Genomic DNA, 23,829 nt, shown 5'->3' with positions numbered 1-23,829 from the left:
AGGTAGAGAACGTTTTGGAACGGTAGTTGCAAATTGGAAAGCCAAAGGGGGATTAGAATCGAATGAATCAACACAGATTTGGATAAAGAAAACTTTGATAACGGGAAAACTGAGTAACCAAGGATGAATAATGTATATCAATCTGACCTCTGTTTTTCACCCTCGACACCAAGGTCCTCGTGAAATTCAAATGACAGACGACCAAGATCCAATGTCTTCTCTTTACCGCCATTTTAAATTTGGCGAGGAACCTAGGGACAAGAATGTCCGATGTCTGATGTCATACTATCTCAAATCTTAACACACCAAAGTGTTTCATAATGATCTATTTTGGTGTCATTATAGGGCAGAGTCTTTTAAACTTTGGAACATTATTTTTAATTTTCTCTCTCGTATTATTTCTTATGACTCTTCACTCCGATATTCTTTTCCACATTCTGTTTTCCTTCATAGCTCCTCTGATCTTCATTATTCTTTGACCCAATCTAGACCGGGAAGGGGCCAGAGAGGGGAGGGGGGCGGTTGTGGAAATTCTCTCATATTTTTTTCTCGTATTCTTTTCTCATAATCCTTCTTGTATTCTACAGCTTCTAATATTTTTACCTTGCTCTCATGTCCTATTTTAATCTTACCTCCAGGGGCGGCCAGCAGCGAGGCCTGGATCCGAGTTTACATGATCGCCCCAGTTAAGAAATTTGGCCGAGCGAGACTAAGTAATGATTTTTTGATAAACAAACATTGCCTGATTTCATACCGTGGGGGTCTGGGTACGAGTCTGTGTATTATGGGTTATGGGACTCAACACCCACATAGCCGGAAAGAGCACATCGAACTTTACAACATCCTCAAGTTTGGTGTCAATCAAGCTAATATTAGGCGAGATACAGCCATTCAAAAACTTAAAAATTTACTAAGAAATGTATGGAACGCCGGACACACGTCCGGCGTTCCATACATTTCTTAGTAAAATTTGGAGTTTTTGAATGGCTGTATCTTTCCTAATATTAGCTTGATTATCACCAAACTTGGAAATGTTGGAAAGTGCGGTGTGCTCTTTCCGGCTATGTGGGTGTTGAGTCCCATAACCCATAATACACAGACTCGTACCCAGACCCCCACGGTATGAAATCAGGCAATGGCGGCGATTTTGTGTGAAAGCGCGTCTGTGCGGATTCGCAAACAATTTGGCTATTCGACGTCCAAACAACACAGGAAGGCTTCGGCCGCTTTTTTACCTGAAGTTTGGTCATCAAGACGGATCACGGATGCAAATTCTGCAGCGAAAAACAATACTGCAACCAACGACTAGCTGACCCCGGAGAGGATCAGTACAGTCAACTCTCTCAAAGCGACCACTTCTTGTAAGCGACCACTTCGTAAACAACCGTTTTGTTTTTCAGTTAAATACTGTTTCAAGAGCTCTCTCGTAAGCAACCACCACTCAAATTTCTAAGGGACCGCGACCATTTTGTAGGCCAGAAATTTGACATATTCTTTTGTTTTCTGTTTCCGGTAAGCGACCACCCAACATATTCGCGTATGATCTGAGTAAATAATTTCTCAGAAGTAACAAGAGTTCAATTATTAATGACGCTACCCCGGACAACTGACAGTTTACAGACAGAGAAGATTACTATAATTAGATCTGTAGGTAAATGGGAATTGTTTCAGTGATCTGTTCCAAAATGTTACACAAAATTTCGTCAGAAGAATGAATAGATGTGAAAAAATCAAATAAATTAGTTTTTATCTGCCTAATTTTAGCTGCTATGGTAATATTTTTAGGTAATTAATTTTTCAGTCCAGCATTAGGGTCATGATTTTGTTGATCTTTCCCGTAAGCGACCACTTTGTCGTACACCAAGGGTTGTCGCTTAGGAGAGTGGATTGGCTGTATCTAGATCTGACACAGTTCTCAGGGCTAGACCTGCTCCTGTAGAAATTGACTTTCGCGAGAGGTAGTAAGACTTCCTCCATTCCACCTTATCGTTATCTTCCCTATTTTTTCATTTATGTACACTGTAGAATTTCCTCCCTTTACAGCAACTACCCACTGAGAGTCAACAAACTATGGAGGTTCTGGTGATCTAATTTTTTGTTTTGCTTTAATTAGTTAAAATGTTACTTTTATACCTCAACAACAGATTTTTCTTTTCCAATCTCTTCTAAACGGTGAAATGTTGAGAGGTGATGTAAGCAGCACTTTGCTCTTCAACTTTGCCAAGTGAGCCACAAAATTAATATTGACTTTTGAATTCAGTATGTATGCTTGGTAATAAATCTCATTATTTTAAAGGAAGAGATGAAGTAACCTTTTATTATTTTAGATTTTTGTCTATCATACCTCTGGGGTGAGAACTGAAACATAAAAGAGGCAGGGTGCTAAACAGCAATACTCCAGCCAGTCATTACACTGTGCAGGTGTGTGAAAATGTACAGTAATTGTATAATTTACAATATGCTAATTACACTTGACTATGTTACACAATATGTACCAATTAAACAATATTGCAATATGTTGCAGTTTTGATGTATATTGTCATGTACTGATGACATTATCGTGATTATACTCCAGAGTAATGTGGTCAGCTGGAATAATCCTCGAGTTTTTAGAAACACTTCAGTAATCAAGGGGTGATAATTTAGATTGTCTTCTTTGAAATGGCTGTTGCATACATAGAGAAACCATGGTTGATTTGCCATCCCAGGATCTATTTGGTACTGTATCTCCCTTGGGTTTTAGGGTGTATTCCCAGTAGCCCCATTTTGACATCCACCAATGGGGGAAAACCACCATACCGATACAGGTGGTCATGGACATCTGTAAGGGTGACAGGTGAGACAATAATATTTACATGTACCTTCCAAGGTTTTTTGCACATGCATGTGGTTTCTGCAGGATCTCAGTGTATCAGTACATTGTTCACCCGGTGCTACTGAACTCAACTTCCCAATTTTTTGCACAAGAGAATAAGGACTTGAATGTCTTTACACGTAAGTTAATCTCCCCGTACAGACAAGAGACAAACACCCTTGCAACCGCTCATAAAAACCTGGTAGCTCTATTCACGATGATGTTAAGCAATCTTCTTCTGAGATCTTTATAAGCTATCCTTTCCAGCTGCAACATTTTCTTATCGAAAAATGTCTTAAGGACTCAAGCCGTTTTCCTTGTGTATGCATTTAAACCATTTGTGCATTAAAATTAACCTTACAGGAATAACTGTCGTCACGCGACATTTAAACAGAGGGAGAATTCCATAAAATAAACATGCTGTTTCATTCGTAACAGTACGCTTTCAACAGTTAATACGCATAAAATGTGGGACAAATACTTTTAATAAGCTTACACTAAAGTTCCAAGCCGATTTTGAGAAATAAGCTTTAATACATTCTCGGCTTTCGCGATGACAGTCGTGAAACACTGTGTGGTTTCTAGTTTCTTCAGAACTGAACAAGAATCGAAATTGAAATCTACCATTTTGTCGACGGGAATATCTTCCTGAGACGACGAAAACCATAATACGCTCGCTGGTAAAATCTCAGCTCAGCTGAGAACATGTCGCTCGCAATTTCAATGCTGCCGGCTCTACTAACCTAAAACAAAGCTGGCATCTTATTCCAGCGGTCTTGATTAATCGCAGTGTTCAAACTTCGTACTACCGCAAAAACACATGCTAAGAGTAAATAAACAATAGTTAACTGAATACGACCGCGTTTTCCACCGTCGAGTCGCCACGGACAAAATGGCATGAATCTTTCGCATTTCGCGCATGCTCGTTACGTTTTTCGAATGATTGACAGATTTCTTTATTGGGGCGATCATGTCTTTCCGAAAAGTGGCAAGTTCAAAGGTAGCTGCCAGCCCTCCCCCCCCCCCCCCCCCCGCTTACCTCTAATTCTCATCTAATATTCTCTGTTATGTGCTTATATCAAATCATATTTTCTTATTCTAATCCCATGTTCTGTCCGGCGCTCTTTCTCAGTTCAAATAGTTGCTAGCTCTCATCTCCTATTCTCGATTCTCAGACTGAGCTCAGTTTTTCTCTCATCTTATTTAGCCACTTCTAAACCTATGATTCTGTTCCAAAACTGACTTATCTTTTGTTGTTGTTTTTTGTTTGTTTGTTTTAGGGAATTTCACTTACTCGCATCCCGTATTCAACGATGCGATTGACCGCTCTTAGTCAGTCAAGAACAAACATTTCCTGGGCCATGGTTAAAGAGATCATCATTAATCGCATATTCATTATCGGGATCATTGCTGGTCTGTGCTGCAGCAATGACTTCACTGGGAATTAAGTTATCTTCAGTTCATTTCCCCTCGTTTGCGAACTGAATTGAACTACAAGGCGTGCGGACTATTAATCATACTTTCATTATCGGGATCTTCGTCGTGTCCCGAGTCCCAACTCGTATTGGGCAAACCTGAAGTATTGGGCGAGTGGAAAGTAATTGCAGATTAATGCACTGAATCTCAGTTACTTTATATGTCGCATCTTTGGCAGCGCTACGAAACAAAAGTACTGTCAAGTGATAAAGTACTGCATCGTACACGGGGTTTCTTTACATATGCACAAACGTAAAACTTCATTTGATATTCACTAATTGTCTCGTATTCTTTCTCATTTTCCCATCTCACCTCGTCTCTTTTTACATCGAAACTCCAACATATTAACAATGACGGAACATAGAAATGTAGTGCTAAGGGTCGACCGCATAACCAGGATCAGAAATGACCGTATGCCTTTTTGTGTGGACCAAGTACAGTGATCTAGTCAACGGCAAGCTACCCTGCGAGCAGAGGCCCTTCAATCTTCCTATATAAGTCGGGAAGACGTCAACAAATAGCTAAAACTGTAATTTCTATATGTTTGCATTGCTCGAAATCGCGCGCATTTACAAGGCTCTAAAGCTTTTTTGCTGACTTGTAAGGACCCATCTGTTATAAAGATCCTCAAAATAATGAAATAAATGTCATAGTTTTATTAGATATAATCGTGCAAAGTTTGCTTATCATTTTTACATAAAATATGACCTAAATTTGAAAGCGCTAAATTTCTCGAATTGGGTCTTTGCGATTTTGTTGAAACTCTGTTCAGCGCAAGGCACTAATGAGCACTATGTGTAGCCAAGAGATTTTCAGGAAAAAAAAGCCTGCAACAGCAGAATTTCGACTCAGACCTCAAAGGGGCGTGGCACTATAACCACGTGACATTTACTCCGATCGCCAAAATTTTATTGCTATATTGTAGATTGATCTATATGTTATCCATTCTATGAGTTACACTTACGATGAAATCAAAAGTGGGGAAACCAGAGAGCTTAAAAGTAGGGTGGTACCGCCAAAAAATAACTGGGTCGAGTCACCTTAGTCGAGTCATCAGGCTCGTTTGGTCTCGCCATGTTTATTTTGGCGTCTCGCCAAAATAGAAACCATGGCTCGACCAAACTCGCCTCATATGCCGTCGAGATTTAACAAAAAGGTAACATTCGGTATAAGTAAGGTTTCTAGTTTTGCACCATGATCGTCTTCAAAAGACTGTTGTCGGTGCCGCTGACTTTAAATCCTGTGTGAATGCCACCAAAAACAGCCCCCACCCCCCACTCCCCCTCATGCTCGCCTAATATCCCTGCTCTACTCCCACTCTTCCCCGAGTGAGTCACAAACATTGACCGCTGGCCATTCTTAATATTTTAGTTTCGTATTTATTCAATTTAATTACATGGGTATAAGACAAAATGTAATGATTTGAACATTTTTCTCATTGTATTAAACCAAAACTTTTCTTTTAAAACAATGGTAGCCATCCTCGGTCTTGTTTCATTCATTTCCAGATTTGGTGTTTTTCGATTGTCAGATGGCTCTGAATATTGTCTGCAATAACGATCATCTCTGGTATCAGCAAAGCGGGGATTTAACTGCATGGTCGAATTGGACAAGTCTCCCAACAGTTATCTTATCGCGAAAATGCCTGTCACTCGGTCGATTACTCGCTTCTGAAACACGATGACCATTATTACCGTCATTACCAAGATAAAAAAAAAAAGCAAAAATATAAAAGAGGAGACAGAAATATCACCCACATACATATTTATTTCTATTAAAATTAATGTTGTATACTTAATAAAAAACATATTTACAACTGTCCCTTAAGGCATTCACAGTAATTTCAATATTTATATATTGTTCATAAAAAAACAATCCATTGAGGCAATCGTTTGTACATGGTTTTAAAATCGTCTTTTCTAATGACAAGTATAAGGTGTAAGTGACTAAAATTATCATTTATGTATTACAGTTAAGCCTCACTGAGCGAAAACCTCTCTTAAAATGGCCTTTCACGTCTAAATACATCAAAATTTTAAATTAATATGCCATTCTTATAATTATATAAAATCGTTTTGTGTAATCTGGAAAAACGTTTCGTCTCCGACGTACTTCTCAGCAGCCTTCATTTTATAAAAAAAAAACGTCAAAATTTGGTATTTTTTGAACATAAACACAGAAAACACCTTCTGTAAAGCTCTCCCTAGAAGTGTCATGGCCGTATTCTAAGTTCTAAGCCTACAGATCTAAACTTAGCTGAAACATCTGTTGTGAACTAAAGCTTGAGTCACCACTTATCTTTGAACTTCTTGTTTTAATGTTTTCTTCAGTCAAATCAAAAAATTTGAAACCCATAACTTAACAAATACCGCTTTATTAAGCTTACAAGCCTCAGAAACGCAAATAGTACCCTTTTTACCAATACTGTTCATATTCAAATCCAAATAAGTAAGAGCAGAGTTTACTCTGAGGGCCTGGGAAAGGGATTCAGCACCGGGATCACCAATACTGTTGTCACTCAAATCCAAATTAGTCAGGGAGGAGTTTACTGTGAGGGCCTGTGAAAGGGATTCAGCACCGGAATTACCAATGCTGTTGTCACTCAAATCCAAATTAGTCAGGAAGGAGTTTACTGTGAGGGCCCGGGAAAGAGATTTGGCACCGGTATGACCAATACTGTTCCCACTCAAATCCAAATTAGTCAGGGAGGAGTTTACTCTCAGGACCTGGGAAAGGAATTCAGCACCGGGATCACCAATACTGTTGTCACTCAAATTAAAATTAGTCAGGGAGGAGTTTACTGTGAGGGCCCGGGAAAGAGATTTGGCACCGGTATGACCAATACTGTTCCCACTCAAATCCAAATTAGTCAGAAAGGAGTTTACTGTGAGGGCCTGGGAAAGAGGTTCAGCACCGGTACCACCAATACGGTTCCTACCCAAATTCAGATTAGTTAGGGAAGGGTTTACTGTGAGGGCCTGGGAAAGGGATTTAGCGCCGGGACCACCAATACTGTTCCTTCGCAAATCCAAATTAGTCAGGGATGAATTTTCTGTGAGGGACTGGGAAAGGGATTTAGCACCGGGATCACCAATACTGTTGTCACTCAAATTCAACTTAGTCAGGGAGGAGTTTACTGTGAGGGCCTGGGAAAGGGATTCAGCACCGGGATCACCAATACTGTTGCCACTCAAATCCAAATAAGTCAGGGAGGAGTTTACTGTGAGGGCCTGGAAAAGAGATTTGGCACCGGTATGACCAATACCGTTCCCACTCAAATCCAAATTAGTCAGAAAGGAGTTTACTGTGAGGGCCTGGGAAAGGGATTCAGCACCGGGATCACCAATACTGTTGTCACTTAAATCCAAAATAGTTAGGGAGGAGTTTACTCTGAGGGCCTGGGAAAGGGATTCAGCACCGGGATCACCAATGCTGTTGTCACGCAAATCCAAATTAGTCAGGGAGGAGTTTACTGTGAGGGCCTGGGAAAGAGATTCTGCACCGGTATGACCCATTCTGTTCGCACTCAAATTCAAATTAGTCAGGGAGGAGTTTACTTTGAGAGCCTGGGAAACGGAATCAGCGCCGATATCAGAATGTAAACCGCAACAATTTAAATTCAACTCGGTTAAAAAGGAGAGATCAAGGTGCTTTCCTATAATATCAACTAATTGAGCACGAAAGTTTTCCTTATGGACTGTCCATTCCGATACACAGACGAAGACCAATGGAAGATCTCTACGAAGGTCAGTGCTGGAGGAGAAACTTTTGTAATTTATATGCTCAACCCAACTACTTACAAGAGACACTGCGGCCTCCTCACTCTTTGAGGCTACGATTCCACCCATGAACCTGAAAACGTGAGATAGCTCATTCCGATATCTTTCATCAGTCACTACTGAGGCACAGTCAATTTCTCCGTCGAGAACCTGAAACGCAAGATAAAGGCCGGAAAAGAATTCTTGGAAAGACTTGTGAAGAAATCCACAACGTATGCAAGGTATTCTCTTACTACCACCAGTCTGGATCGAAAGAAATCCGAACTTGATTAAAGGGCTTCCTTTGAAAAAGCCTTCCTGTTTTTCGATATGTAACTCTCCATTGCGAAGAGATTGTAGCGCCATATGCCCGAGGGATATCAGGTGTTTCTTGTAAACTGTAATAAGGTCTCCACTGTCGCTTGACAAACCGTTCTTTTTTTCAAATCTCCGCAAAACGCAAACGACAATTTCGATGTATAATTGTGTTCTGTTGCTTGGTAAATCGCCGTCAAAATCCTCAAAAAGAACACAGAGTAAGGTTATACTTAGTGGATTTTTCGTCAGCTCCCGTAAGCTTTGTTCCCTTTGTAAGACATCATCATAATCATCATCATCATCATCATCATCATCATCATCATCATCATCATTATCATCATCATCAAAACGATAGGGCCAAATGTTTCTGATAAGCTTTTCAGCCAAGTGTTCCTTTTGTTGGAAATATTTCCTTATGAAACTCTTCGCATCCACTTTGGTGAAACCCGCTATCTCCCATAATGCGTCACAGTATTGCCTCACTTTCTTTCCAGTTTCATGACGAGATGTGAGAACAATGTGACATTCGGAAAACTCTTTACTTTGAATTAATTTAAGGTACATGTCTAGTTTGCTAGGTTCCGCCTCATCTAATCCATCGAGCACCAAAAGTACTTTGGACTGATTCTCTCGGAGGAATTGAAGAAGAATATCTCTAGTTTCTTTGTCAAGATCGTCAGGGAGAATTTGTTCGTCAATAGCTTCCCATATGCTAGATTTAATATCACGACATCTGAGAAGCAACAGCACTTCAATTTTGGGGAAGGACTCGTCCCATTCATTATCTTGTTTAGTCGCCCAATCATACGCCAACTTTTGACAGTAGGTCGTCTTTCCCATGCCAGGTTCACCTTCAATAAGGACGATCCTTGGTTTTTGGCAATCTTTGTGTCTTCTAAAGATACCCGTCATGTTGGTGATTTCATCCTTCAACATTCCACGTGTCTTTTCTTTTTCAACGATCCTAAGTCTGGTAAAAAGGTCTTTCAGATGGAAGCAAAAATCTTCATGCCAAGGAACTGGCAAAACCTGGGCTTCACGTCTTTGGTAGAATTGACGGATCCTTTGTATAAAGTTGCTTATTTGTGAAGCTTCTACAGAGACAAAAGATACCAGTGAGTGCCAATGTGGATATTGTCTATATGTATTTCTATTAATCGACACTATTTGACAGTGACTTGTCGTTCACTTTTGCATTCTTAAGAAATTATCTCATCTTATGTTTTTACATAGGGATTTTGTACGTTCCATAACAAAACAAAGTAGACGAGCACCCGCCAAACCCTGCTGGCCTCTAGTGATATTTTTTTTATTCACGACGTTGGAGTGTGGATTTGCTTGAAGGTTCGAGCGTTGATATGGTTTCTAAGAAAATATCTAACTAAACGTTACATCTCTTTAAAACCCCATCTATCTTATGAGGACTGTGATCTTCAAGTATCTTTTAATGGCTTTCCTTTTACATTCGAAGAATTACTGGGTCAGAAATCGCTGAACTTTTTTACCCTCTATTTGTTTTTCGACCCAAACTTCCTCCAGCCGGGATTTTAATTACGCGTACGAAGCATTTACCGTACATATCAACGAGAGATTTTACCCACCGATTTGAAAAGTTTCTAAAGTAGTACCCTCTCCCTGTCAAAACGTAATGGGAGCAATAAAAAAAAATTAAAAGTATAACGAAACTTCAAGACGTGACTCGCATACTGTTATTTATAGCATACCTGCATCGTCCTCAATCATTGTCCTGCTTTTAGTCCGTTTTGGAGCCTGGGTAGTAGATGAAGATCTTCTACTCTTTGTTGTTATTGGGCTTTGAATATGGGAAGAAGACAAAGAGGCGTCTGGATGCTGATCAGTCCGCTTCCGCTTTCTTCCACGTTCTGTTTCAGTTGAGCTTCGACAATGGGAAGAAGCTTCTGTAGACACACAAAATGACGAAACACAATAATGGCGCACCGTGACAAGAACATATATTGAGTTAAATTCATCAACAATAGATGAGTGTGGGGAAGGTGCCTGCAAAGTATGCAAAATAATTATATTCTTATGTTACAACTTGTTCGCTACTATATTTTTCCTCCTTATTTACGTATGTACTCGTTAAAGCCGAGAGCGAGTTTTCGAGGGCTTCTTAGTTTGTTACAGAGCACGGTTGTTTAGTCAACTCTAACTCCTAAGATAAAATAACCCTGCCATATTTAATTGTAACCGATCTTTTTTTTTTCTACTTTGTATTTATATTCCTTGGAAACCACCCCCGTTATTTATTTATAAGGACATCACTATTTAAGAGTGACAGAAATTCTTGCAATAATTTAAATATTTTTAGCGGTTGCTTTCAGTAACTTTTTCTGACTTTTTTTTTTCAATGGTTCTTTAGTTGGTTAGCGTGTTTAACTGCCAGCTCAAAATTTTCTCCTGGTCTTGGTATCCAGCATCAACCCTCTCAAAAAATAGGTCACCGAATAAAATTGCGATCATGAAAGAGCAAGGACAAAAACTAAACAGACATTCATTACCAACCATTACCTTCACTTTGATAATGGGGCCACGTACGGAAAACATTAGGATCCCTTAAAATGTGTGCTACAACAGAGGCTGCCATCACACTAGCAAAAGGACTCCAACTCTCTGTTGTTGACTCGGTACCATCTGCATAATCAGCTATTCCTTTGACAATGAGCCACTCAATCTGATCATCAAATGCTGCTGTAAACACTCCTTAATACCAACAAAGGAAGATATTTTACGGAACGTTTATTGGATGAAGCAAAGTACATGCAAATAGATAAATGATAAGCAGCAGGCTCCGTGTAGCATATTAAATGAGTACTCGGGGCAAAACCGACCAAAAGCTGCGGCTTATTACCTCGCCTCTTGCTACCTTAGTTCATATTCGCCGGATTTTCTGCATGTGAACTTTATTTCACCCAGAAAACGTTACCCAAATGTTTTATGCACTAGTGTGCGTTGCGTTTTGTGATAAAAATACGGAAAACTGTCTAACAATCATAGGATTTTATTGCAAATTGCGTAAAACCACGGATAACCTTCGTTTCTGGAGTGAGTGCCTATGGGTAGTGATCGAGGAAATGTCTCATGCAAATCACTTCATAGTGAGGACAAAAAACTTGTTTTCCACGGCTCTATATTTTTTATCATTAGTTATCTTGCACCCCAATTAAACTGCCAACTCACCTTCACCTTCCATTTCAAGAGCAATCGCCTGAGGATGAGACTCGGCCAGTTGGTTGCGCCGCCACTCAGCACGGACTTGCTCGGGGCAACTTAGAAACTCACCATCACAATGAACTTTGATCTCTCGAGACTGTGAGCTTTGGAGAGGAGCATTGTAACCCTCAGCTGTATGTTTGATGACGTTGAGGAAGCGTTTGCTCACATAACTTCTCATGCCAGCCCATTGTTCTTGATTTGGCGTCACTACTTTAGAAGCATACGTTGTTAATTTTGCTGAAACAACAACGTCGCCAAGTTTGGCTTTCTGGGGGTTGAGACTACTGCATGCACCCACGGAAATGACTCCTTTAGGTCTGAGCACATTCACGGAATTCTTTACGGCAATCAGAGCACCACCAGGACCACTGGAGCCTTCACAGCATCGAATTAAAGCAACTTTCACTTTCTCATCCGCGTCTTCTCCCAGATCCTCAAAATACACGTAACCAATATCGTCAAACCAACATCTAAACGGATTGATCAACTGCCTGTAACAAGCCAAGAACTCGCAGTCGTTGACTGTCAGTAACACAATGTCAACAGGCAGTGGAGCATAACTTGGATCTTTTGCTCTTGTTTGAACATCTCCCATGGAAGGAAGACTCACACTCATCTCAGGAGGGCCATCATCAGTGTAAGGCATCTTTTCACTGCTGACAGGTTTGTCCACTGTTTTCGACATGTTACTGAAGAAAGAAATAACGACGGAAGAAAAAATCAGCAACTTATGGTATATAATATTTGTCTGCAAATGTGATCTTAACCCTTAATTCCATTCAGCCCTTGTCAGTTGGAAAAGGGGGGAGGGAGGGGTTTGCTGATCTGATTCTCAATTAGTTGTTTGATTGAAAAAAATCAAAACGAATGGTAAGACAAAAAATAAAAACATTCCAACCATTTTCAAAAGGAAATTTGTGGCTGAAATCCCAGTTTGCTAAGAATGTTCAAAATTCCCAAAACAAAACAAAACAGAAGAAAGAAATTCCAGACGAACATATGTATGCATGTAGAGTTGTCTGAATATCAATTAAGATTTAGCTTTGTATATTTATACCGGCTATTTTAAGTCATTTCATAGTTCGGCTCGTTATAGCGAATAACTAACTAGGACATTCAAGAATCGCATCAGTAAATTTCATTGTTGATCTTATCGTTAAAAACCGGTTACTTTTATATTAACACTACAATTTCTATGTTTCTAGCTTAATCAATTTAGCACTCTGTATATGCTATACGTATTGACCGAGCTAAGGTGGAATAAAATTCTTATCTAGACTGCGCGCAGTTTCTCTTTTACTCGAGAATCCGCGAGGAAGAACTACTCACGAGGCTCACATGCGCCACTCCCACCCCCCGCCCCATCCCGGAATATTGCACTGGCTCAGTTTTTTGCAAGCAAAAGATAGACTATTCACAGTCTAGTTCTTACCCTGACCTACTTATCAAATGCTCAGTTTTGTCGTTTAACAGGGCGATCAACTAAAACAAGTATTCAGCCTTTTGAAATTTCTACAAACAGGACTATTAAGTAAAATATGAACATTATTTCATTTAGCATACTCACCGAAAACCAAATTCTATTTGTACTTGTAATGGATCCTCGACTTAATTATGCGCAGCCCACAATGTTTATGTCCTTCTTTTCGGCCTTCAAAACAAAGAAACAAAAGAACAATTAACATTTATAAAGCGAAAGAAACTTATAGACCCCACCTTTCAATTGTCAGCACACACAGTTCACTCGAATGTCACGCGAGCATTAAAAATAAGCCACATAAATTATTCCATAGTTGTTTAACAATGGCCATAAATGGCCGAAGGCAAACATACAGCTATCTTCTCAGCAGGGTGTCAAGAGCCCTACTAAAAAGGAAACAATGCTTTTCAGAAATACAAAGCTTTCAGTAACAAAAAGAGCGAGAAAAATAAAAAGATCAATTATGCACTGGATCTTCTACCGTTTGAAGTAAGCATAGTATGCCTGTGAATGTTTTCTCGATGAAAAGCGGTCTAGAGAACGCTGGCTTAACAGTCGAATGTATCACGCTCATGCCATTTCGAAGTTATATCCCTAAATTTAGGGAAAATTTAGCGAAACCTCTGTTGATGTGCCGAAGAAACCACTTTGTGCCATTTCACGAATTTATGGCATGCAACAAAATCTAGTTGAGCGTGACTGGCTTATAAAAGAATGTAAAGATTATATATCAAGACTATACCTGTCTAAGGCTCTTTGGTTTTTAAAACACAATCAGAAATCTGCAACAGAAATTTTTGACGCTTCCAAGCACTGCAAAAGAAGCGAGAAGGAAAATGAAAGTAAGTTAGTGTAAAAAAATACAATGCATTTCACTAGTAATATATGGCTAAAGGTCAATGTGCTAGGAGCTTCGATGAATAATTTGAAGGCGTTGTTTAGAGAAAGCTAAACACAAGCCAACGTTAATTGTTACGGCTGTGAAAAGGCTATTGAAGTTTGCTTTATGGTGTAGTTGCTAATGGGCGCTATTCCACCAATTTTCAGCAGATCTGTATTTAGAGCGCCAAATACCGTTGACTTTATTGGTTTCCACACGAGTAAATACACGAGTTCAAAGTAATTCAAAAATGGTAATATTTATAATGGTAAAATGGCTAGTATTTCGCTAAAAGCCCATCGCCAGAAAGGATCTTTGATCAACGGTCATTTGACAGAATCATGTGCAAACATAAAAAAATGAATTCTGTATCCTCACAAAGATGCAAACAGTGAACAAAGCAAACGCTGAAGTCACGTCAATGCAAATGAGATGCTCATGGATCGTGATGGTGCCTTATAAATGCCGATTGAAACTTTGTTTTGTGCGCTTCAATTCAAATCTAAAGTACAAACCTTCATTCAAAGTCAGATTTCAAAGAGGAGGGGACATCAATTTGATGAACATTTGTGTACGTTTGCCAGAACGCTTGAACTGAAACCACTAAACCAGCGTTAGATGAAGAGTGGTTTTGATGCTCAAAATAGGTGCGGCATAGCAACCATGGATACATGACGTCATTTTCGGGGGTGGTACGGTTGGGAAGGGGGAAGGGGGGGGGGGGGGGGAGAAGTGAGGGAGTGGGGGGAGGGTGAGGTAAATTACCAAGCGGTGGGGTGCAAGACTCAAAACATACCAGGCGCGAATGATTTTACTTGAGTGAAAAGGCTGGACCTTTAAATTAGTACACACACACAAAACGAAACAAATAGAAGAAAAACAACAAACAAACAAAGTAATAATAAGTTTACATCGTAGATGAAGACAAACATTTAAACACAGTACCCCAGCAACCCCCCCTCCCCCCCACCCCCGTTCCCTCTCCCCTTCCCCACCTCACACAAACCCTTTCACTGTGGTCTTGTGACTCCCTTGTCAATCACTTAGACAAAACATTTTTTAACACTGCCCTTCACCCAAGCCGGTCGCGAAAGTAATAGAACTGGGCCACGCGAACAACATTTGCATTTGCGTAACCGTTCAAATCAAACATAATGAATTTGTGAAGACTACCTCTCCGTGAAGCAACGGACGATCAAATAAAAACGTTCTCAATAATTTGTAGGAGAAGGCAATGCATTTCCGAAAATACTCCAAATGGAAAGATCACTTGAGAGCCCCAAAGAAAACATCGCCAACGGAAGTGTTGGAATGTGCTGGCGAATCAAATTGTTTGAGTGGTATGAAGGTCTATTACAATCTTTAAAACAATCCTCCAAATTTTGAGAAATAAGAAACAATAAGTATACCCCGGCGTTTCCAATCAACAAATATTGCATTTTTGTCCTTGATAGAAGACAACAATTGCAACGAGACTTCGAGTTCATGAACGCGATTTGTTTATTACAGCCTTAATACCGTCTAGTCGGCTCACAAGTGTCTGCTCTAGTTGAATGCAAAAGCAAAACACAATATGATCTCTTAAAAGGTTACAACCTAGAAGAAATTTTGAACATGACTTCCTTTTAGAGAGGAAGAGAGCACATCACAGATATGAGTGTCGTTTATAGTTGTTGATTTTATCACAGTTACAAAAACGAAATGGCTGTTGTGATATGTTGCTCCCACGGCTGGCTAGACCTCAAAGACGCTGTACGCTTTTGTTAAACTCCATTGCGCATAATGCGTTCATGATTCTATTATTACTGAACAAATTCTTATGCGATTTAAACACCTCGAAAAGATTACCTATTTAGGGAACATACCTGCACTCTCAGAAGATGAAGAATACAGCGCATCGTGTAGATGAACTTCGCAAGCTAGGAAGTCTAAACTGAAAATGATAGATTCCGACTGACGTACGTAATTTGTCGGGGGAGGGGCCGGGAAGACTCTGCCATTAGAAAGGATGACTGTTTGGTGGTATTTCGAGTGAGATAATAAACGGCAAACTACATGCTTATGATCGCAAGCTTGCCGTCTTGAAGTCGTTCCTGTAGCTTGAACTGAAAAAATCAAAAGGCAAACTAATTCATCATTCAGATAATGATATTGCCCTTCAAGCCCTGGTCCCATCGCTCAGTTTTTGAAGGTGAGCTCCCCCCCTCCCTTCCGGTTTTTCTGCCATGCGCAAAGAGAAAATCTAAGAGAGAAACGTTAATAATATACACTTGTATAGACGCTGTAAGGCTGACAAAGCCCTGACGCAAACGGGTCAATGGAAACATTCAATGGACAAATAGTCTTCTCATCTTCTTTTGCCTTATTTCCTGACGCGGTGGTGAGTGGGGGTGGGGCGGGGGGGGGGGGGTTTGGGATGAGTGTGAATAGTTATTAATAGAACGTTCACATTGCCGTCGTTGTGAGACAAAAGCGACAAATTGTCCCAAATGTTAAATGTTGATTTCGTAAATGAACAGAACCAACCAGTGTTGACATTCGCCTCACAAGAAGCACTATTTCTCATTTTTTTTAGCCTTCCATTTGGTTTATTAAGCTCACTCAGATGCCTCAAGCTTGGGAAGGGAGGACTTCAGATTTTAACAACAGTCGCTTAGCACATCCTTTTAAAACACAGTTTTAAAAAAAGCTTGTGAGATTCGCTTGTTGGATGTCTGATATGTGGCCCTTAGAAAAAAAATAATCGAGTCTTAATTCACAAATTACGTGGGAACATAGTGTTCCCTTAAGCGCAGTTTTCGATCCCCTGTACTGAAGCTCATGTTCTATAACTTTATTTAGTTAGTCTTAGTCTTAGTCTTGGTCACAGAGTGGGAAAATTCTTCAACAAACTACTTGTCTTTAGAGCAAGTACCAGAAAATTATTTTTTTTTCTGCTTCAGAGTGGAGTCGGTAGAAAATTCATTTAAAATCCATTTGGCTGTTTCAGCTCCGTTTTAAGTACTTTTATGATGAAAATTTCAGCATAGACGTTTATATGAGTGGCGAAGAGAGCCAGGAAGTAGGAGAAAATGACAAAAGAGACTTTTTGTAGATTTTTAGGATGTGGTCGATATTGTGCTTACTTTTAATCGACTGAGCACTGTGAGCAGTAGCCGTGGCTTTATAACTTGCACTTTGAGAAATCTGGTCCAACAAAATGTTGTGCTATGAACTTCGGCAAGCCTTTTCTCTTTAGTAGGTTTTAGATGTTATAGACGGACAAGGGGAGGGGGTGATTAGGAAGCACTTAAAGGCTTTTAAACCGAAGTGGAGCAAAACGCAGAAAAATGAGCATAATTTTCGGCATAATGCTTTGTTTTCAAGGGTGACGCTCAAAAGCATAATGCTCGAATTTTCGAGTATAATTTATCTGACCCTGTTTGTGTTCCCAAATGATGGCTGAAAAGGCAGAGAACTCTTTGGAACGGCAGTTGTTAATTATACACGGACGATAACGGAAAGCCAAAGGGGGGGGGGGGGGGGGGATTAGAATCGAATAAATCAACACAGAATTGGATAAACAAAACTTTGATTACGGGAAAAAGTAATCAAGGATGAATAATGTAGATCAATCTGGCCTCTGTTTTCACCCTCGTCACCAGGGTCCTCGCGAAATTCAAATGGCAGACGGCCAAGATCCATTGTCTTCTCTTTACCGCCATTTTAAATTTGGCGAGGAATCGTAGGGACAAGGATGTCCGATGTCTGATGTCAGACTATGCCAAGTTGTTTATGTTTATAACACTTTTTTTGTTTTTTACTCTAAAACATTTCCATCTGTACCTGTACAGATACAGGATTAACGACATCACAAGTGATTCCCTGCCAACCCTTTTCGAAGAAAGAGCAAAAAACTTAGTTGCACTGCCTGATGGGAGGGACAGGAAACGAATCTCCTTTCTTTCCTGCAAGTCCCACAACACGCTACGCATGCGCACCTCTTGTTGATAAAGACAGACGCTTGGGGACGAGGCAGATTTGTACCCAGGCCACCTGGAGATATTAAACATGTCTCAAGAGGTAGTCATTATGGCAAGTTCTCGTATATTGATTTGGAGCAATTCAGTGCAAGTTGTGCAGAAAATTGGCGTATTTATCGACCACTGGACTGAACTACAGGGAGGGCTCCCTTTGTTGTTCTGTCTTAATAAGGGTATAATGGACTAAAGCTTTTAAATTGAGCATTTTGCGACTTAAAGCTACACCGTGGTAACGTTGCTTGCCGACATAACGGCATTTTGACGGTATCACTAACATGAGGATGAGTAAGGTCTTTTACTTTAGGTATTTTGTTTAAGCAAAAGTTCCCATGGTAACGACAACTGTCACTCCACTCACATCCTATAGAGGGCCAAAAATATGGAATGCTTTGCCATTATCAATTACGTCTTCCCCTATTCTATCCACCTTCAAAAGAAAGCTTCTTGATTTCCTCAGTTAATTGTATGAAACGCCCGACTCTGTTATGTCTTTATAGTCTTACCACCGTATGTAAAAAAAATCTAAATACAATGTCTTTACTAGTCTTACATTCCTAACATATCTCCGAGGAGACCTCTCAGTATAAGCCCGGAGGTTTCTTGAGGTCTCCTCGCCACTTCTTACTTCTTCTTTTACTATTATTATTTACTCTAAACTTATGTAAGATTCTAGTCAATTATTCACTGTAACTTTCTATGATTTTATGTCGTGGTGAATAAATAAATAAAATAAATAAAAATAAATCCTTTTGAGCAGTGTCAAGTATTGGACAAGTATAGCCTTCTTAAAGGGCTTTTAGTGAGGATAATGGAGACACCGCACACTCAGGAATTTCCCTTAACTCGTGAGTAGGCTCTGCAACTCGAGTTAACCTTTTCATATCCACGACTATGGCTGTAGAATCATCTTGTCTAGCGAAGTTTTCGTTTGACTGCCATGCTCAACAAAATCACACTGTTTTTTTTTTGTCAGTTGCGTTAAGAAAAAAAAAAGACATCGTAAATATAAGGGCGTTTCCTCAGTTGCATCCAAGAAAAACAATAGACAGAAACTGTGAACGCCATTGAGATTCCTACGTCACTTGGAATGCTATTACTGCATACCACACCCATTCAATTCGGATATATCAGCCATAATTCTACAGTGAATTAGTTCGTTCGTTTGTTTTTGCTAAGCCATAACTCTTTGCCAAGCCTGGATACAAACACCGATGATTTTCTCCAAGTTGGTTTCTTGGTGATCCTGCTTTGTTGTTAGGTCTAAAAACAGAGACTGTGAACTTCAAAATTATAATCTGATCTGATGCGACGCCATGATTAGTATTCCCTGAAAAGTCTTAAAATACCAAAGTGCTTCATAATGATCTTTTTTGGTGCCGCAATAGGGCAGAGTCTCTTTTACTTTGGCACATTATTTCTAATCTTCTTTCGCGTAGTATTTCTCATAACTCTATTTTCTCTATTTTTATTCTCTTTTCCACATTTCGTTTATTCTCATTATACTTTGACCCATTCTAGACCGGGAAGGGGCCAGGGAGGGGAGGACGGCGGTTGTGGAAATTCTGCCTTCACCAACTTTGAAACTATTACGCTTTTCAAATATGTGACAGAGCGTCTCAAAGCTTTGCGATTTTTTTGTCAATTGGCCTAGCATGTCAGTGTTCATTAAATTTGTTTATGGCATAGCAAGCTGTTTTTGATAGTCGGGTCTTTTAGCAAATGAAATGTAGCCGTTTTCAAGTTACATTCTTTCTGCAACTTTCTTGATTTTACATAATTGTATTTTCTACTGGCTTTGATTACTTTTGGGTCAACTTTGGTGGCCTTCTAAAGTCCTTGCAAGAAATCCAAGATGACGAATCCAAGCTGGCTACCGTTTAAAATCATGACATAATTACTTAAGTAATATGACGTCATCCTAAAACCTTTGTTTGCTAAGGGAAACACCCTTAGACGTAACATTTACTCTCTAGGATTCACCGTCATATCTTAAGTACCCTTGGAGTTATGGAAGGTGGGGAGAGGTCAGCAGGTTGTAGGAATCTAATCTGGCCTTTTCCCCGATCAAGAAACGAAAAAAGCCCGGTCTAGACGAGGTTAATATTTTGTATTATCTTTTCCTCTTACAGAACATCTTGTTCTGTCTCATGTTCTCCATGTTCTCTTCTGATATTCTAACCTCGTGTCCTTTCTCCTTTCTTTTTTTCGTATTTTTATCTTATATTCTCTCATATTGTTTTCTCCTGTTCTTATCTCATAATCCCTCTTGTATTTTACAGCTTCTGATATTGCCACCTCGCTCTTAAGTTCCATTTTAATCTTTTCTCTAATTCTCATCCAATATTCTCTGTTATGTGCTTATATCAAATCTTTTTTTCTTATTCTAATTTTCCATCCTATTCCCCATGTTCTGTCAGGCCCTCTTTATTCAAATGGTTACTAGCTCCCATCTCCTATTCTTGATTCTCCGGCTTAGCTCAGTTTTTCTCTTATATTATTTAGCCACTTCTTGACCTATGATTCCTTTTCAAAGATGTCTTATGTTTTGTTGTTGTTGTTGCTGTTTGTTTTGTTTGTTTGTTTGTTTGTTTAAGGTAATTTTACGTACTTGCATCCCGTATTCAAAGGTGCGACTGCCCTCTCTTAATCAGTCAATAACATACTTTTCCTGCGATTAGAGGGATCATCATTAATCGCATTTTCATTCCCCCAGGATCATTGATGGTCTGTACTGCAGCAATGTCTTTACTTGGAATTAAGTTATTTTCAGTTCATTTCCCCTCGTTTGCGAACGAATTGAACGTCAAGGCGTGCGGATCATTAACTGTATTTCATTATTGGGATCTTCGTCGTGTCCCGAGTCCCAACTCATATTGCGTAAGCCTAAAGTATCGGGCGAGTGGAAAGCCATTGTGGATTAATGCCACTCTATCTCACTTGCTTTATATGCGACGCATCTTTAAGAGCGCTAGGAAACAAAAGTACTGTCAAGTGATAAGGCACTGCACCGTACACGGGGCCTTTTACGCAAGCAAACAACTCAAACCTTCATTTAATATTCACAAATTGTCTCTCGTATCCTTTCTCATATTCCCATCTAACTTCTTTTCGCTTTTTAAATCGAAACTCAAATTAAAAACGACGGACCATAAAAATGGGGTGCTAAGGGTCGACAGCATAACCAGGATCGGAAATGACCGCATGGCTTTTTATGTGGACCAATCAACGGCAAGGATCCAGGGTTTTTTTTTTAACAATACAAATTTGTAAATCGTACTCTGTATGATTATCTTCATATAATATTTTCTCTGTCATCTTTTTTCCTCATGATCATCCAATTCTCCTCAAATGTTTACCTCTCAGTCTTTCTCTCATATTCTCGATTCACCTTCTCTCTCATATTGTTCTCTCGTATGTTTATTTATTTCCCATTTCATAATCTTTTCTCTTGTTCTCTTTTATATCCTCATCTCCCATTCTCTCTCCGAATTCCCATCTCATATTCTCTCTTATCTCCTATTGTCCTCTGAAATGTTCTTCTATTTTCTTATTTTACTTATTTCCTTCTCTTTATAATTTCCAAATTGTTTCCTCTTTATGAAAGGACACTTAGATGAAGTGAAAATGACTGAAAAGTCTAATTAAGAACGCGTGTGATCAGAGAATTCAGGATATCCTTGTCATAGTTTTCAGATCTTTGAGTAATTATACAACTGAAGATCTTAGTAGTTTATTCACTCTTGGGGTTAACATAATGAATTTTAGGGGATGATAAATAAACTTGCTATTACCAGGATTAACACAACGTACGGCCTTAGGTCAGTTCAACTTCTCGGCCGCTTCAAACAGGAACTCGCTATCAAGGAATGATATGGCTTTATTAACTATATTGAACGCCTTCAACATTGCTATAAGGACAATTGAGTTTTCTTGATTTGAGATAGCATTGTTTGATTTGTCTTATTTGTTAGCACTGTAAATAGTTATCATATCAAGTTTTGTTTTTGCCTCGGCAAATTACAATGAAATTAGCTGCTATTATATTTTTAACTATGGGCCTTAGCGTCCCTAGCCTCCCACGCAGACGTTCTTAGGGGTTCGTCACGCTTTCCTGCCCCTGTGGGGCAGGAACCCGTGACGAACCCCTAAGAACGTCTGCGTGGGAGACTATAGCGTCCCTAGTTATTTCCGAGTTTAAATAAATTCAGAAGTTATTTATTCATATTCATTCACTCAGTACCGTCGTGGTTATTAACTTCTCTTATATTCTTACCAATACTGATCTGATTATGCCAATGGACAGTGTTATAAGAATAGTCCTTAAAAAATAGAGATGGTAGTTTGCCTCTTTTGTGTCTAAATAACTCAACAATCAAAACAATTTTGAACATAAATCTTGCCATGTACATGTATGACCCTTCTCGCATTTCATCCAACAGACAGTAATTTTAAATTGCACATATTTCTAGCACGCTTCTAACTTTTGACTTATCAAGCAGAATTGTACCGCATTCTTACTTGTATTTTAGCATTTCTGGGGGAAAAGGAGCCTCAAAAGTTGGCGAAATTAAAGGATCAAACATTTTCGTTAAACCGACCATGTTTGTCACAGAAAGGTTTCGGTGGCTAAATGGGCAAACATCTTTTCGTGTCGTTTCCTGAGATGAAAAGCTGCCAGTGTATTTTATGAGAAAAAATAATGGGGAAAAGTACTTCTTTTATACAGATTGTTTTCACAACTGTTAAAACAGAGAAAAGACTTACAGGAGGGTGGAAACGAGGGAGTTTCCAAATAATACGCTGCATTACCGTACATAAACTCGCAATTAGCCAATCAGAAGCCTTGTCTACTGTCCTGATATCCTACGATATCAAGTCACTGACCAGATATCGCACGATATCATGGTCTCTTTCAAGTAAAGTAATGTTACTGTACGATAAACTAAAAGGAGTTTTACCAATAAAACAGAAACCTTCTAATTAAGATTTAGCTGGTGTTTCTCGGCAGTTTGTTGCCTCGTATTATTCTCCTCGCGGGCCACACGATAGGACGCCTGACAGATTTTATTACCGTAACTACCAAACATATCACCGGATTTAGGGCTGAATTTGCATACGTTAAATACCCAATTGTACCTTTTTGGTACTCTTCGGCGGCATATCAGGCTCGTTTGGTCTCGCCATGGTGGCTCGACCAAACTGGCCTGATATGCCGTCGAAATGTTTCTAGTCTTTCCACCATGATTGTCCTCAAAAGACTGTTGTCGTTGCCGCTGACTTCTGAGACTGTGGATGCCACAAAAAATAGTCTTTATATGAAGTACACTTACTTGGAGGATTACTGAAATTTTGCAAGGTGCAAACAATGAGACCAAAATTTTTCATCCACGAGAACCCCTCCCTCCCCCCCCCCCCCCTCATGCTCGCCTACTATCCCTGCTCTCCTCCCACTCTTCCCCCAGTGAGTCACAAACATTGACCGCTAGCCATTCTTAATATTTCAGTTGCGTATTTATTCAATTTAATTACATGACTATGAGACGAAATGTAATGATTTGAAAATTTTTCTCATTGAATTAAGCCAAAACTTTTCTTTTAAAAAACGATGGTAGCCATCATCGGTCTCGTTTCATTCATTTCCAGATTTGGTGTTTTTCAATTGTCGGATGGCTCTGAATATTGCCTGCAATAACGATCGCCTTGTTTTAAACTGGTATTAGTAGAGTGGTGATTCAACTGCATGGTCGAATTGCACAAGTTTCCCAACAGGTATCTTGTGGCAAAAATGCCTGTCACTAGGTCGA

General features: G+C 39.5%; 1 protein-coding gene across 1 annotated transcript in view; it reads right to left on the bottom strand.

The window, feature by feature from the left end:
* Positions 1-23,829, bottom strand: part of LOC146453305 (uncharacterized) — a 49,951-nt gene that overhangs the window by 15,364 nt on the left and 10,758 nt on the right. The window contains exons 7-8 of the mRNA XM_085096755.1: positions 10,131-10,325; positions 6,663-9,500 (exon numbers count right to left, since the gene is read on the bottom strand). Coding sequence (XP_084952881.1) covers positions 6,663-9,500; positions 10,131-10,325 — 3,033 coding nt within the window. The remainder of the gene's footprint in view (positions 1-6,662; positions 9,501-10,130; positions 10,326-23,829) is intronic.

This window comes from Pavona decussata, unplaced genomic scaffold (genome assembly GCF_977016875.1).
Source record: "Pavona decussata unplaced genomic scaffold, jaPavDecu1.1 SCAFFOLD_338, whole genome shotgun sequence".
NCBI lineage: Eukaryota > Metazoa > Cnidaria > Anthozoa > Scleractinia > Agariciidae > Pavona > Pavona decussata.
Note: the sequence above shows the minus strand (reverse complement) of the source record. Positions and strands in the feature narration are given on the sequence as shown.